General features: G+C 48.4%; 1 protein-coding gene across 1 annotated transcript in view; it reads left to right on the top strand.

Annotated features, from left to right (window-relative positions):
- Positions 1-16,282, top strand: part of LOC122656474 (PITH domain-containing protein At3g04780) — a 33,566-nt gene that overhangs the window by 5,685 nt on the left and 11,599 nt on the right. Inside the window, exons 4-7 of the mRNA XM_043850998.1 lie at positions 2,000-2,048; positions 2,153-2,210; positions 2,321-2,367; positions 2,477-2,554. Coding sequence (XP_043706933.1) covers positions 2,000-2,048; positions 2,153-2,210; positions 2,321-2,367; positions 2,477-2,554 — 232 coding nt within the window. The remainder of the gene's footprint in view (positions 1-1,999; positions 2,049-2,152; positions 2,211-2,320; positions 2,368-2,476; positions 2,555-16,282) is intronic.

Genomic DNA, 16,282 nt, shown 5'->3' with positions numbered 1-16,282 from the left:
GCTATATCAAACATTGTGTACAAAATGTCTTATATTTTACACTGTTACATAGAAAAACATGTATTAATAACTATTAAAGACTTAAAGTAATGTATTCAAGATTTGAAGTATTCTATTCATAACTGTTAAACATAATGTCAAGCTACTAGAACAATGAAATAACTCTCTCTTATTTATTCCCTAACCCTAGTATTTATTTCTTAATTAAAAATAATATTTAGAATTTTTATTAAAAATATTTATACCTTAAAGTATAAGAAAAATATAATGTAATGATGTATTTGACACCATTTGAAGTTGAACATTATGTACATATGTTGTGCATAATTTTCCATAAACAACAAGTATTTTTCCTTAATATTATACATATTTTTTTAATTTTAATAATATTTTTATTAAATCTGAAAAATAAAATAAATTTTTTAATGGGTGAAAATAAAAAACTGATGCATGAAGCTGTAGAGCATCCAAAGTTGTTCAACATAAATGAAAATCATTTCCAAACAATCAATATTCATCCTATTTTTTTCAAATTTTTTTCTTCAAATAAATCATTTATTTTTGCAGAAATTATAATAAAAAAATTAATAACAGAAAAATAATTCGGACTCCATCAAGTGATAGATTGGCCAAAGTTGTTTAACATATCTCAAAATCACATGAATCTATCAAGGATTGAATAAATTTTGTGGAAAAAAATAGATTTGGGGAAAAGAAGGAATACCTTTGAAAAATCTTCAAATATGTGATGATTCTTGCAGTATTGGAGTTGAATCTTCAATTTAGTAGTTGAATCACACTTGAAATCATGCAATCCATCCAAAATTTGAAGCAAAGAAGAAGAAAATGGAGTTTGGAGGTTTTTTTTTCTAAGTTTTAGAGCTTTAGGACAGAACTCGCCGAGATATGCGAGTTCTGTCCATGGTTAGGTGGACTTAATGAGGTAGATGGGTCATGAATGGGTAAAAAACCGATATCCGAAACGGAGACCGAGATCTCGGCGAGATATTGCAGTTTTAAAATGCGTACATGGTTTCGTCTCGGGATTTTGAAATACTGAGAAACTTGGCGAGATCTCGCGAGTTCTCGAACCATGAGTGGGAGCATATATGCTGTCCATTTCTCTAAATTCTTTAATCTTTACAAATAGATACACAAAGGATGATTAGTCCCTTTGCTTTAGGTGCTACCCATAATCTAGAACTGGAAGCATATTGTTGTTAAAACCCTGGCCATTCTAGCTAATAAAAGGTTAAATTGCTATATCAAGCCCAAGACCTTCTTCTGTTGGGTCTGAGAACTGTGGGAACCTCCGACTCTGTCTAAGACCACCCACTTCCTTTGTCATGGTCCAAGGTGACCCAAAGTACCATCTGACCACTATAGCAGATTCCTTGTGACTTGCACACATGTAACATGCTTTTGGAGTGATTGAACCCATAGAAATCAAATTGTCGAGGGTTAAAATATTGTTTAGGGAGAAACAGTTGAGGGACTTCTTAACTAAATTTTGTACTAAAGAAAAGATGTAGGTGCAGCTCTAAAGGGAGCTACTTCATAGAAAAAATCCCTCCTACACTTTCAAGCAATAGACTCCCATCTGACCTTCTACGGTTATCAACTTTGAAGTCGATGTAGTTGTTAATGCCTTGATCTGCTTGTTCATGGGATCACATCTTTCTTCCCTTCTAATTCCCTTTTTTTTTTTCCTGGTGTTGTTTTCATTATTATTTATGTTTGAGTGCTGCTTCTACTTTTGTGGGGGCAGAGCTTCTCATTCTCACGACTGTCATGTAGTACAAGCAGTGTGCAAATAGTCTCGGGCACACTCTTTTCTTCCTGTATGTCCTCCGTTATGGTAATTGATTTGCTAATAAACCAGTTGTTTGTTAGCTTTTGTTTGATTAACTTGTTTTTCCTCCAGAAATCTGTTTAAGCTATACTGGAACCACTGACTACATTTGAAATACTCATATTAGTGTTGTCTGTGTGTGGCTAGGTCCCAAGAATGTGAAGCTCTTTGCAAACAAGGAACATATGGGTTTTAGGTAACCTGGAGGATGATTACTCCTACAAACAAAACCTCCGATTGGACATTTTAGTTTGTTTGCATCATTCATACATTCTTAATTTCTACCGGTAACTTCTGCAGTAATGTCTCTGATTTCCCACCTAGTGACACTGCTGTGCTGACCCCAGAAAATCTTGAGGTAAGGATTTTCTGTCCAAATGCTACTGTCAAAGCAGTTGTTACAGTCCACAAATGGATTTTTAAAATGAAGTTGTTATCATTGTCAACAACTCCTGTTTCACTTCGTAGGGCAAGCCAGTTATCTTAAAGTATGTCAAGTTTCAGAGTGTTCGTAGGTATGTGTGATCTTATTGTGTTGCCGTACTTTCCCCCACAATTATTTTCTCTCTGTGGCAATATGTTTCAGGGAAGTAAATTGATATAGTTGACATATATTTGGTTCAGCTTGACAATTTTTATTGAAGACAACCAGTCTGGTGCTGACATCACCAAAGTTCAAAAAATTGTTCTCTATGGAACAACGTAAGTATATTCTTTCCACTATCTTTTTTTCCTATTTAATATCTACATTTTCTTCATATTTGCATTGATCATGGGTTGGCTTAGTGTTTTGTTTATTGTTTTATCATCAGTTTTCTTTTCTGATGCAGTTTCATTAGACATTAGTCCTGTATGGAGGCCCATAAGGTGTTGGTGTCAATCTAATGAGCTGAAATTGACCTTTGGGTAGTTATATTATAGGTTGGGTCTTTTATTTTCTGGGTTTCTTTGGAACGGGCCTAATTTATAAGCCCATAAAGTGGGGATAAAGCTACTACACAGGATTAAGTGTTTTAGTTAGAGTTCTATTTTGAGTTTATTTACATTTTTGTGTGTGCGAGTGTGATTAGTGGTCATTTTATGAGTCAATTTAGGAATTTTAGAAGGTTTATATATACTTAATACACCCCTCAAGAGATGATTTGTGATAAGGCATAGAATCACCTCACCAATCAGATGCTGCCACTTGGCCGAGCCGAGGTCAATCCGAGGACTGATCTGAACTGAGAGAAGTCGGGCCGACCCGATCCCCGAGAGATCACACGGCCGAGCTGAACACCACGGCTCAGCCCGCAAAGCACTCCCAAATCAGCCATCGACCCCGAGCCGACCTCACGCTAGTCAACCGAGAGCGAGACCGAACTCTGAGGCCGAGCTCCGAGGCAGACTTCTGAGGCCGACCACTGAGGTCGAGCCCTCCACAAAAGCCTTTATAACAGCTCGCTGGGAATCGCGGAGCCACGTCAGCACAATCTGAGAATCGTGGGTTAAGGATCGAGCCACAATCCTATCGCAATACCGAATTACACTTAGATATGGACTCTTACCTTAACGGGAGTCCAACCCCGAAAATGACTCCACACTCCGCGCAACAGGGTAGAGCCTTCCAAGAGAAGAACTACCACCATACTAGGACTCCTCCAACCGCTTCATCTCCCTCTATAAATACTCAGGTATTGAGCTCAAATGCTCATCTCACTTTTTACTAGCTGTTACGCTGTTGCATTGGAGACCTGACTTGAGCGTTGGAGATTCCTAGGCCGGAGCCACACCGGCTCTCTTGCGCTCACTCGGTTTTTTGCAGGCTCATCCATGGGCGAACCGGGCGACGGAGGTTTTCACACGCAACAGATTTGGCGCCGTCTGTGGGAATGACGTCAACTAGTCATCGTTGTTGCTACCAATCCAAGGGGCGAAGACAATGGTGGTGCAAACAAGACCAGGACAGCACGGCTCCGCCTCCCGCGGAGATGAGCCGCAACCTGATAGGCAGGCGAGGCGATTACCGCCCCTTGAAGCATCATGGCAAGCCGCGACCGGAAGACCCCCTCGTGCAGGGGGTGTGCAGCCCAGCATGAGCGCCGCGGCCAATCCAACTCCCCCGCAGGAGGGTGGGAATGGTGGAAGTGTGCTGGACACTGCAGCGGCTGACCGGACACAGGTCGAGCCAAACTTGAACGGGCTGAGCCTACCACTGCCGTCGCCACCCTTATCGGAGAATTTTGATCCGGAAGCCCCGACGAATAACCGACAAGTTATGGATTTGCAGCTGCAGATGCTCCACACCAACGAGATGCTGCGTACTTTCATGACCCAGATGGCTCGGGGTGGGCTGATGGGTCAACCACTGATCGAGCCCCCTCTAGCCCCTGTCCGCGTAGAGGAAAACTTGCCGTAGAATGGTGGCCGGCATGGGGCCGAGCCGAGCCGAGCCGCATCGTCACATCCGCCTCGTCAGAAAACTCCTCTGCGTCCCAACAGGAGTGCTCGGCGGGATGAGCAGGAGCATCGTCGGAGCCCGAAGATCGGGCAAGAGATTGAACCAGTGGCATCGGTAGCGAGAAGATCGGTATTTTCGGGCCGGCTCGGGGAGGATAGACAGCCGAGGGCACACCGAGAACAACAGGAGGTAGCCCCCCGGCTCCGAAGCCCTCCGCCTCTCCGAGAAGAGCAGCCGAGAAGCCCCCGTGGGTCCAATTTCCAGATGGAAAGAAGAGTAAGGAGGGGTGATGCTGACCGAGCTGACTAGAATGGCCGACCTCAACGGGATGACCAAGTGATCCGGTCCCGAGCTGAAGGACAAAATGGCCGACCTTGGCCTAATGAACGGGACAATTTGCATCAGGTGGAAGACCCGAACGGTCGAGCTCCTGAAATCGAGCTGGAAAAGCGGCTACGAGACTTAGCCGTGCAGGTGGAGGGATTAAAGAAACAGGCGACCTGGACGCCTATTCCCTGGTCGAACGACACCCTTATCCTCCCGAGATCATGACCGCGCCACTACTGGCCTTGTTCAAGCCACCTTCCTTTCGACCGGTATGACGGGACGACCGACCCGACGGATCATATCAACTACTTCAACGCGATGATGACAATGTACAGGGGAATCGAGATTCTCTTGTCGGGCTTTCCCCTCATCTCTCAAGGGTGCGGCAACCTCATGGTTCTCCTGGTTGCCACCGAACTCCATAACGAGCTTTGCTCAGCTCTGCCGAGCCTTCGTCATGCGCTTTCAGAGTAGCATGAAACACAAGAAGACGACGGTTAACCTCCTCAGCGTGAAGCAACGATCTGATGAGTGGATCCGAGCGTTCGTCTCACGTTTCAACAAAGAATCCTTAGACATCAAGGATTTGGATGAGGCCACGGCCTATACTGCGATGAGCAACGGGCTCGCTGACATGGACCTCATCAAGGACTTGGCCAGGAAGCCGACCTGAAACCTGGCCGAGCTCTTAAAGAGGTGCAATGAGTTTGCAACTATGGCCGAGGTGCTCCAAGCCCGGAAGGGAAACGAAGGCCGAGTCGAGAAGAAAAGGCCAACGATCGATGATCGCAAGGAGGAAAAGCGGCCCAGGACGGATCGCCGAGCCGAGAGATCAGACCGAGCTCGGCGTCCCGATTACACCCCACTGAATACCTCGCGCAAGGAGATTTTGATGCAAATACCGGACGGTGGGTACATCCGCCGACCCCGACCGATGCAAGCCGGGTCATATCAGAATCCCAACAAGTATTGCCAATTCCACAAGGACACCGGTCACGACACTGAGGATTGTTATTAGTTAAAAAGAGAATTGAAGTGCTGATAAAAGCGGGGCACCTAAAGCGATATGTCAAAGGAGGCCGAGAAGAACGTGGGGGTCGGCGACCTGAAGATCGCGATCAAAGGAGAGATGAGCCGAGGCCTGAAAATAGGTGGGTCGAGCATGACGAGGATAAAGCCCGAGCTGAGAAGAAAGATAACGGATCCGGGCCGAGCAGTGACAAGGGAGGTCCCATATACACTATCCTTGGAGGGCCCGGACAAGAGTCAACTCGGAAGGCCAAGGCAAATGCGCGGATCGTCGGAGTCACCGAGATGCCAGGCAAAAGGCCAAAGTCTGAGGCGACGATCTCCTTCATCGAGGCCGACTTGGAAGGTATAAGTTTACCTCACGATAATGCTTTGGTAGTGCAGGTGGAAATTGCAAAGAGACCCGTTCATCGTGTATTGGTTGACACGGGCGCATCCGTGGACCTTATGTCGCTAGACGCGTACCGACAGTTTGGCTTCGGCGATGAAGCGCTCAAGCCAGAGGGCACCTCACTTCATGGGTTCTCGGGAGCCGCTGCCACCATCAAGGGCTCAATCGACCTTCTAGTCATGTTTAGACAAGCTCCATGTCAAGTGACGATCCAAGTCAAATTCATGGTAGTGCGGTCGGTGGTGGCCTTCAACGCCATACTCGGCCGCCCATTATTGACCGCTCTCCAAGCCATCATCTCGCCGACACACTTGAAGATGAAGTTTCCTACAGAGAACGACACTGGAGAAATCCGAGGTGATCAAAAGAAAGCTCGGGAGTATTACGCTACATTCGTCAAGCAAAATAAAGGTAACGTCCGAGGAATGGCGATGTGCGTCTAACACCTCCCAGAAGACCAGCGGGATGAGCTCACAGAAAGGCGCGGAAGACCTGTAGAAGACCTCATCCCGTTCTCCCTTAGCGATGAAGATCCGACAAAGATAGTACAACTCGGGTCATTGTTGAGCGAGGAACAAAGGAATCGGTTTAGAAACTTCTTGAAGGCAAATGCCGACGTCTTGGCCTGGTTGGCCGCCGACATGCCCGGTATACCTCGGCATATAGCCGAGCATCGACTACACATAGATCCGAGCCGAAAGTCGGTTCAACAGAAGAGAAGGAACTATGCCCTTGATCGCCAAGCCAACATCAAGGAAGAAATAGAGAAGCTACGCCGATCAGGATTCATCTGAGAAGAAAAATTCCCGACTTGGCTGGCGAATGTCGTTATGGTTCCCAAGCCGAACGGGAAATGGAGGATGTGCGTCGACTACACCGACCTTAACAAGGCCTGCCCAAAGGACGATTTCCTGCTACCTCGGATTGATCTCTTGATTGACGCCACGGTGGGGCACGAAATGCTGAGCTTCATGGACGCGTACTCCGGCTACAACCAAATCATGATGCATGAGGAGGATGAGTCGTACACGGCATTCCGAACTGACCAAGAAAATTTCTGTTACAAGGTCATGCCGTTCGGGTTGAAGAACGCTGGAGCAACATATCAACGGCTGGTGAACTATATATTCCGCGGGCAGATCGGAAGAAACATGGAAGTCTACGTAGACGACATGTTAGTGAAGAGCTTGAAGGCTGAGCACCACTTGGCCGACCTGGAAGAAGCTTTCGGCGTGCTAAAGAAGAACCAAATGAAACTGAACCCCGTCAAGTGTGCATTCGGCGTGACCTCGGGAAAGTTCCTCGGCTTCATGGTCTCCGTCAGAGGCATCGAGGCCAATCCAGTGAAAATCAAGGCCATCCAAGAGATGAGCCCTCCAAGGACGATCTGAGAAGTACAAAGGCTAAACGGGCGAGTAGGGGCATTGGCACGATTCATGTCGAGGTCGGGCGACAAGTGGCTGCTGTTCTTCAAGGTCCTCAAGAACATCCGAAACCCGAAGGACTTCATTTGGTCGGACGATTGTCAACAAGCTTTTGAAGAGCTGAACAAATACTTGGAGAACCCGCCTCTTCTCAGCCGACCCGAGCCAAAAGAAGAGCTTCAAGTTTACTTAGCCGCTACCCCGATGGCAGTCAGCGCGGTGTTGGTATGGGAAGAAGGCCGAGCTCAGAAGCCCATATACTACATCAGCCATGTTCTTGTTGACGCCGAGACGAGATACTCCAAGTTCGAGAAGGTAGCATTCGCTCTTGTCACGGCCGTGAGAAAGCTAAGGCCATACTTTCAAGCTCATCCGATCGCGGTGCTGACCGACCAGCCTCTCAAGGAAATATTGCACAAGCCTGACGTGTCAGGTCGGCTGATCACCTGGGTGGTCGAGCTGAGTAAGTTCGATATATGCTATCGCCCGAGGACCGCGATAAAAGGGCAAGCACTTGCCGACTTCGTCACCGAGTGCACAATGCCTGAGGTCGAGGAAGAGAAGACAGCGGAAGAAGCCAATGCGGGAGCTAAGACCGACCCGACGTGGACCATGAACGTTGACGGCTTGAGCAACCCCGGAGGGAGCAGGGCCGGGCTGATCTTAATCAGCCCTGAGGGCTTTCGCATACAATATGCCCCATGATTCAAGTTCCCAACCTCGAACAATGAGGCCGGTACGAAGCCCTCCTAGCCGGGCTCTGACTGAGCAAGGCTGTAGGCGTCAAACAGGGTACGAGGAGACTTGCAACTTGTGGTCAACCAAGTCAACGAAGACTATGAGGTAAAAGATGAAATAATGATAGCCTACTTGAGCCGAGCACGGGAGATGATTTCCGAGCTTGAGCACTTTGAAATGATCAGAGTACCGAGGAAAGAGAACGTCGTGGCCGACACCCTGTCTAGGTTGGCCGAGGCCGACCTCCCAAATCTGAGCCGATCAGTATACATTGAGATTCTGGAGAAGCCTTCCTTGCAAGAAGAAAGAGTCGAACACATCGAGGAGGACTGGCCGACCTGAATGGACCCCCATTGTAAACTACTTGGAGCATGACCAGCTCCCGGAGAGTCGGGAAGAAGCAAGAAAAGTCAAAATCCGAGCTGCCAAGTACACCATGATCGACCGAGTGCTTTATAAGAAAGCCATCTCAGCGCCCCTTCTCCGATGCCTCGGACCGAAGGGAGCCGAGTACGCCTTGGCCGAGGTGCACGAAGGAATATGCGGGAGCCACATGGGTAGCCGAGCCCTAGCATAGAAGATACTTTGACAAGGGTTCTATTGGCCGAGAATGCAAGAAGAGGCCATGAAGTATGCGAGGAAGTGTCAGCTCTTCGCACCAGTGCCGACCCGACTTGTAACAAAGCTGACCTTTATGCTGAGCCCGATCCTTTTTGCTATGTGGGGGATGGACATTCTCAGAGATTTCACCCCGGCATCGGGGAACCGAAAGCATGTGGTTGTGGCGATCGACTACTTCACCAAGTGGGTCGAGGCTGAGCCCTTGGCAACCATTACTGAGAAGAGCATGGAGAAGTTCTTCCGGGATAAGGTCATCTACCGGTTCGGACTACCAAAAGTGCTCATCACCGACAATGGTGCGCAATTCAACAACCCGGCTTTCCGAGAGTTCTGCAAGTACTTCTATATTGACTTTCGACCGGTCTTAGTAGCTCATCCACAAGCCAATGGGCAAGTAGAGGTGTCGAACCAAACACTACTTGCGGGGATCAAAAGAAGATTGGATGAAGCCAAAGGTAGATGGGTGGAAGAGCTGCCGAACTTCCTATGGGCATATCGGACAACCATGAGAACACCAACCGGGGAGAGTCCTTTTCGGCTAGCATATGGAACCGAAGCCCTCACTCTCGTCGAGGTCAAAGCGTCATCATACCGAGTGCTCAACTTCGATGAGAAGACCTATGAGGATGGGCTTAGAGCCAACCTCGGCTTTCTTGACGAAGTCTGAGAGAACCCCTTGCTTCGGAACATAGCTTACAAACAGAAGACGGCAAAGTACCACGACTCGAGGGTGAAGGAGCGACATTTTCGCCAAGGAGACCTCGTCCTCAGAAAGCTCAGCGCGTCCCAGCCAAGACAGCAAGGAAAGTTGGCACCAAATTGGAAAGGCCCGTACATAGTCTCCAAGCAAATTCGCCCAAGAACTTATCGCTTGCAGACTCCGAGGGGCAAGAAGGTACCAAGGCCGTGGAACTCGGAAAATTTGAAGAAATTTTTTCAGTAGTCTTCTTAGATATCCTGCTTGGCACGGTCTATGACGAGCAATTTTGTACTCGGCTTTGGCCTCGACGTTGACGATTCAATAAAACAAAGTCTTTCTCCACTACTTAGCGTACTTTCAAGCTCCAAGCATGTCGAGTCATAAGACCGACTCTCATAGGTCGGCTAAGTCAGAAGACCGACCCACATAGTTCGGTGACTAGACCAACAAGCATAAATTCTCGCCACAGTCGAGCCGAACGAAAGCCAAAAAGCAAACAAAAATATCCAAGGCATTGTGCTCGGCCATAGAGTCAGCTCAGCCGCACAACCAATCAAGTGGTAGCTGGACTGAGCTAACCGGTGAAAACGACAAGTTAATAAAGATGGACGACAACATGACCTCGGCCCATCGCAGACGTTTCATGACCAAGCAGTCAGGCCGACCTGACCGACCCAGCACAGCATAGCTAAAAAAAACCAAGTCCGGGAACTCGGCTAAGAGGCCGGGTCGGCAGATCGGCCACGGCACACAGATAGTTAAGAACAACACATGCAAGGAAAGAAAGGCAAATGAGTGCCGAGCTCAAACACTTAGACAATTTGTAAAAAGAAAGTTTTCTATTCATTAAAGGCCGACAACCCGGCATGGTTACAAAAAGTGGGCAGCTCGGCCCCGTACATACAAAAAAAAAAAAAGAGAGAATTTATCCAAAACCCCACACAGGGGGATATGTACATCAAAAGAAGAAAAGGGAGCCTAGAGCTTGGCGGTATGGAGGGGGTCCTCGGCAATAGGGTCCTCGACGGTGACCTCCCTGACGGCGGTGTCCTCAGCAACCTCGTCCTGGGGAACGGCCACGGTCAGGTCGACCTCCACCCCAGCATCGTCTCCCAACTCCTCGACCACGGTGGTCGCGTCATCGTCAAATTGGGAAAGTTTGAGGGTAGGGTATACAGCCTTTATCTCCTTCAGAAGGTCGGCCCGACCAGCCTCATAACCCTCGCCTTACGGCGGCTTCCTTTTTTCATGGCACACCTCGGTGTATTCCTCCGACATGAGGTACTTGGTAACAACCTCGGCTCGAGCCCGTGCTAGGTCGTCCTTGGCCTTCTTCTTGGTTTGGTCGAGCTGAGCCTTCAAGGCCTCAACCTCTTCCCCCGCTTCGCCGCCGCCTCCTCTAAGCTCTTGACCTCAGCCTCGGCTTCCTCGAACTTTGCTGCGGTCTCCCAACGCCTCAGGACGGCCTCGCGAGAGTCCTTGTTAGCCAACTCGACCTGAGCCTTAAGAGAGTTCGCGGTCAGAAGCCATTCAAATCGGAGGAGGGTCTCCACGGCCTTGGAAAACCCTTGAAAAAGATAACCGAACATTAGCAAGGCCGAGCACAACAGGTCGGACCGCTCAATAAAAACCGAACAGAAAGCTTACCATTGTAAAGTCTTGGAACAGGGAGGAGAGGAGCTCGGGGTCGGTCAACTTCTCGAGTATTTCCCTGTCCCGAGGAAGCCGACTTGCGTCGAGCCATTCCTTTGCATGCGCGGCCGACGTCAGGGTCGAGTCCCCTAGGAAGAGGCCCCAGTTTGGCCTCAGCTGGACATTATTGGCCGAGGTCCTCCCCAGGACGTACCGGGAGACGTCGGTCGGCTAGGCCACGGGCGGAGGACCACCACCCGTCAGATTGACCGAGAGCTTCTAGCGTTTGATGTCCCTCGGCGGGCTTAGCTCGTCCTTTCGACCCTTCCCTCTTCAGGAGGGGCTCGGCGGGGCTCTGCTCTTCTCGGCCTCGAGGCCGACCACCGTGTCAGTTGGGCTCGGCAGCACAACCTTGCCCTTCAACGTCTTGGAAGACTCGCCTCGAGACTTCTCTCCTCCTCTCCGCGACGGTCTCGGCCCTGAGCCGAGCCGTGTCCATTGGGGGAATGTGACCGACCATTGCAAGAGAAACTACATGTTAGAAATATGCCAAAAGAAAGAAAAGACCAAGTCCACAGGTCGGCTCGGATGCCCTAGCCGACCACGGCAGCCTGAAGACAACTCAGCTCAGACTCCTACCAGGGGTCATATGCCACCTTTGAAGGAACCCCTCGTCCAGGAGCTGGAGGACATAGATAGGCTGATGCTAACGGATCAGGTCGAGCGAGGTCAGCTCGTTCTCGGTCAGGGGCAAGGTCCTGTTGACATAACCTAAGTGGGTCACCTTCCACTCGGCTCGGAAGGGGCAGTTCGGGATGGAAGCAAAGAAGAACCGAGGCTTCCAGTTTTTATTTGAGGACGGCGTTCCGACCAGAAACTTGTGGCTGCTCAGCCCCGCGTTCTTCCCAGTGCGGCGGGTGAAATAATACCACCCCTTCTCCAGCGACTTCTTCAGGAAAAAGAGCCGAGAAAAAAGAGCCACGCTCGCAGCTCGGCCCATCTCACCGAAGAGGACGTGGAAGCCATACACGGACAACCATGAGTTCGGGACCAGCTGACCTGGAGACAGGTGGAAATGGTCCAAGATTTGGTCCACCAGGTCAAGCACGGGAAGCCTAAAGGCATACCTGAAGGGCATCTCGTACAAGGTCACCTCGCCAGGATGAATGAAGCAGGCCATCTCCCTAGGGTTAGGAGCTCGGAGCTCGATGTCCTCGAAGATGGCGTAAGTCACCCTGAGACGTTGGAGGTCGGCATCAGTAACTGTGCTCTTGACGGTGTCGACACTTCCTTCTTAAAGCTCGGGAACGTCAGCAGACGAGCTGACCGATCCGACCCCATCTCGGGAAGAACCTTCCTCACCCGATTCCTCGGCATCGGTTGAAGATGATCCCGAGCCCTCAGCTCGGTCTTCAGGAATTGGCTGGGCCTCAAGGCCAGACTCCATGGGCAGGGGGAGCTCGGCGACGTAGGCCTGACGCGGCTCTGCTACGGCGGGCTCGTCCGAGGTCGAGCCCAACAAGTCTATTGTGGGGGAGCGAGCAGGGAGCTCTCGGCTCGGACTCGCACCCTCAGCCTCCCCAGCGAACACCTCGCTTGCATGACTACTACCAACTGACATAAAGGGCAGAGGGGACTTACTGGTTGAAGAAGCTTCGGAGACGAGCTGAGCACGAACTAGAAAGCTGAGAACGCCGAGCACCGAATGGGCTGAAGAATCCGAGCTAACCGAGCAGTCAAAAACTTGAAACACTTAAGAATGAATGAAGAAGGGTCGCCTACTTATAGCCATTGAGCAAAGAAGATCCAACGGCCCATATCAATAGACGATTCGACTTCCCGAGCGCAATTATGGGGCCGGATGACGTGGCACTGCCCCAACTGTCAAGCCGTACAACGTCATATCGCTGATAGGATGAGCTCGGCTCGGTCGCAAGGAGAGGCAGTCGAGTAAGCCAGAAAATTTCACTCATCAGGGCTGAGCCGACCCCAGATGATTGAGGGGGCTTGTGATAAGGCATAGAATCACCTCACTAATCAGATGCTGCCACCTGGCCGAGCCGAGGTCAGTCCAAGGACCTATCTGAACCGAGAGAAGTCGGGCCGACCCGATCCCTGAGAGATCACACGGCCTAGATGAGCACCACGGCTCAGCCCGCAAAGCACTCCCAAATCAGCCATTGACCCCGAGCCAACCTCACGCCAGTCAACCGAGACCGAACTTTGAGGCCGAGCTCTGAGGCCGACCACTGAGGCCGAGCCCTCCACAAAATCCTTTATAACAGCTCGTCGGGAATCGCGGAGCCACGTCAGCCCAATCCGAGAATCGCGGGTTAAGGATCGAGCCACAATCCTATCGCGATACGGAATCACACTTAGATATGGACTCTTACCTTAACGGGAGTCCGACCCCGAAAATGACTCTCCACTCCGCGCAATGGGGTAGAGCCTTCCAAGAGAAGAACTCCTACCATACTAGGACTCCTCCAACCGCTTCATCTCCCTCTATAAATACTCAGGTATGGAGCTCAAACGCTCATCTCACTTTTTACTAGGTGTTATGCTGTTGCACTGGAGACCTGACTTGAGCGTCGGAGATTCCTAGGCCGGAGCCACACCGGCTCTCTTGCGCTCACTCGGTTTTTTGCAGGCTCATCCGTGGGTGAACCGGGCGATGGAGGTTTTCACACGCAACAATTTGAGCCAAGAATATGAGTTTGTTTTAAGAGTTTTGGTGCTGTTGAGTAGGGCCTAAGGGATTCGTATCGCATAATTGAGTTCTTCTCTTTTCTTTTGTTCTCTTCTTCCTCCCAAAACAATCTATCTCATCTGTTTGCCCTCCCCTTCTATCGGTATGATTTCTTCTCTTAACAATGCTGTTGCTTCCTTTATCTCAGATCTGATCACAGATTTGATCCTTGGGTTCTCTTGCATCAAGATCCATAATCTGGATTTTCAGATTGCATTATTTTCTTCCCCCCCTCTTTTTTTTTTGGTAAAATTCCACCCCCTCTTTTGGGTAATACTGAAAGGGAAACCATTTCATTAATTTCTATTTAGAACACCATGCAAGGTTGGTCCTCCCTGCAATAACATCAAACCATTAATTTATTTAGTGACAGTAGTGACACTATTAGCTAGTTCAAGGGTTCTCCAGTCATTACTTAGAGATTCTAGGTATCACGGTATCTTTAATACAGCCCCATGCATATTTAAAATGTTTAGTAAGTAGCTCTCCACATAACTAAATATATGGCTGCACCAACTTCCTCCCTAACAGCCTTCAGTTCTGCTGTTGTTTTAGTAGTCACTCCCAACTACTCTTTGTATGCTTCACTGAAGAATCCTTGTCGATATCTGAAATGCTTTGCTTCACCCACTATATCACTTTTAACGAGGATTAACGTAGCCATCCATGTTTACTATCTGTTTAGCCATTCTTTAATTTGTTAATGCTTTAGACGATTCATTTGAGATGTGCTAACTACCAACCATTAGGCTGTTATTTGTGCCAAGGTTTAGGTTCTTTGCATGTTGCAAAGCAGATTTGGTTTTTGTCTTTCCAAATTTGCAAGTGAGTGAGGTTAATATGAAACATTAGATAACTATTCCTCCTCCGCTTGATCTCGATAGGTGGTAGGTTGTAATGTTTGTTATGAACTTTGTAACAAACCCAGAACCTGTAACCAGTACCTGCAATAGAAGATAGAGAGAAGAGACTATGGAAGTGAATCAAGTGATGCGGATCCGGTAATACGATACCAACTGAGACACACCATTTTCTACAAAAAAAGATACGTATCGGTATGTATCGTATTGGTACCGACCGATACCGATACATATCGGTCCGTTTTGTATCATAACGGCTGATACTTTAAACCATGGATGTGATGTGGATCCGGGGTCCAGAAACCGTATTTGGATCGCTTACAGGCCTGCCCAAGTGTTAGTGATGCAGGAGCAATTGATTGGTTAGACCGGACTGTCCCAATTTGGCAGCCCATGCCTAGACGCAACTAACCACGCACCAACCTGCCAAGTGCCAGCCACTCTGTATGCGTGGAGCATCTGCTGGCCAAAACCAGCCCCTTTTGGCCCTTGATATTCTCAAGAAATATTTAGTAGGATTGAGTCTTATATTTTCTTCTTTCGTCTTTTCGTATTCGTAGGTATATTAATGTATCTCTTTAAATTCTTAGATTAGGAGTCCAAGAGAGTGAAGGCTAGTATTTAATGTTTTATGGGAGTTAGTTTCTGGGTGAGTAGTTAGGTTAGAATAGTGTGCTAGTCATTAATGTTTATTGGTTTTAGTTTTTAAGAATGATCAAAGTCCAAGAGTCATTTTCTTCTTTAAATACCCTTGTATCCAACCTTTTGTAACATGTTGAGTTGAATTATTGAATGAAACAAAAGTTGGAGCCTTGGTGGCCAGACCTGCGTTGAAGCAGCCCCTTCCCATACCCTCAACGTATTCTCTTTTTTCTCTCCCCCTCTCAATCTCCTCTCTTTTCCTCTCTCTCACGATACTCCTTCTCATCCCCACATCTCTTCTTCTATTTTCATCTACAACCCTCCTAGCTATCTCCTTTACATCTTCTTCAGCCTCCAACCCATCTCCATTAAACCTGCAACGCAACCTTTCATCTTCCATTCCTTTAAACAGCCTTACAGCCCTTAAACCTAACCCCTTTTATTCCTCATCTCTTCCACAACACACCAGCCACTTCCCTCACCTATCCCTCAAAACCGTGGTCTGTTTCGAACTTGATTGTTCACCTCCCAACAGCCTGCAACTTCTCTCTTCATCCAAGATCAGAATCTGATCTTGAAACCTCATCTTCTCCCTTTATCCTATCCCTTACTTCCCTATAAATTAGATCTGATCTCTCCATTATAGATTTGAACCTTCTGCCTGCGTCAGTTAGATAACTCAAATGATAAGCACAGGTGGCAAAATGGTAAATATTTGAAGTTTATAAGAGAAATGGCAAAATGGTAAATAACTACAAGTTAGGGATGGCAGTATTGTAATTAATGGGAGTCCAGTGAATGGGATGCAACCTATTAGTGAGAGGAGTAAATTAGGAAGAGGAGATAAAATAAGGACAATAGAGGTAATCAGAGAAAG

The sequence above is a fragment of the Telopea speciosissima genome, chromosome 1, assembly GCF_018873765.1.
Source record: "Telopea speciosissima isolate NSW1024214 ecotype Mountain lineage chromosome 1, Tspe_v1, whole genome shotgun sequence".
Classification (NCBI taxonomy): domain Eukaryota; kingdom Viridiplantae; phylum Streptophyta; class Magnoliopsida; order Proteales; family Proteaceae; genus Telopea; species Telopea speciosissima.
The sequence above is the reverse complement of the archived record's forward strand: the minus strand, read 5'-3'. Positions and strand labels throughout refer to the sequence as shown.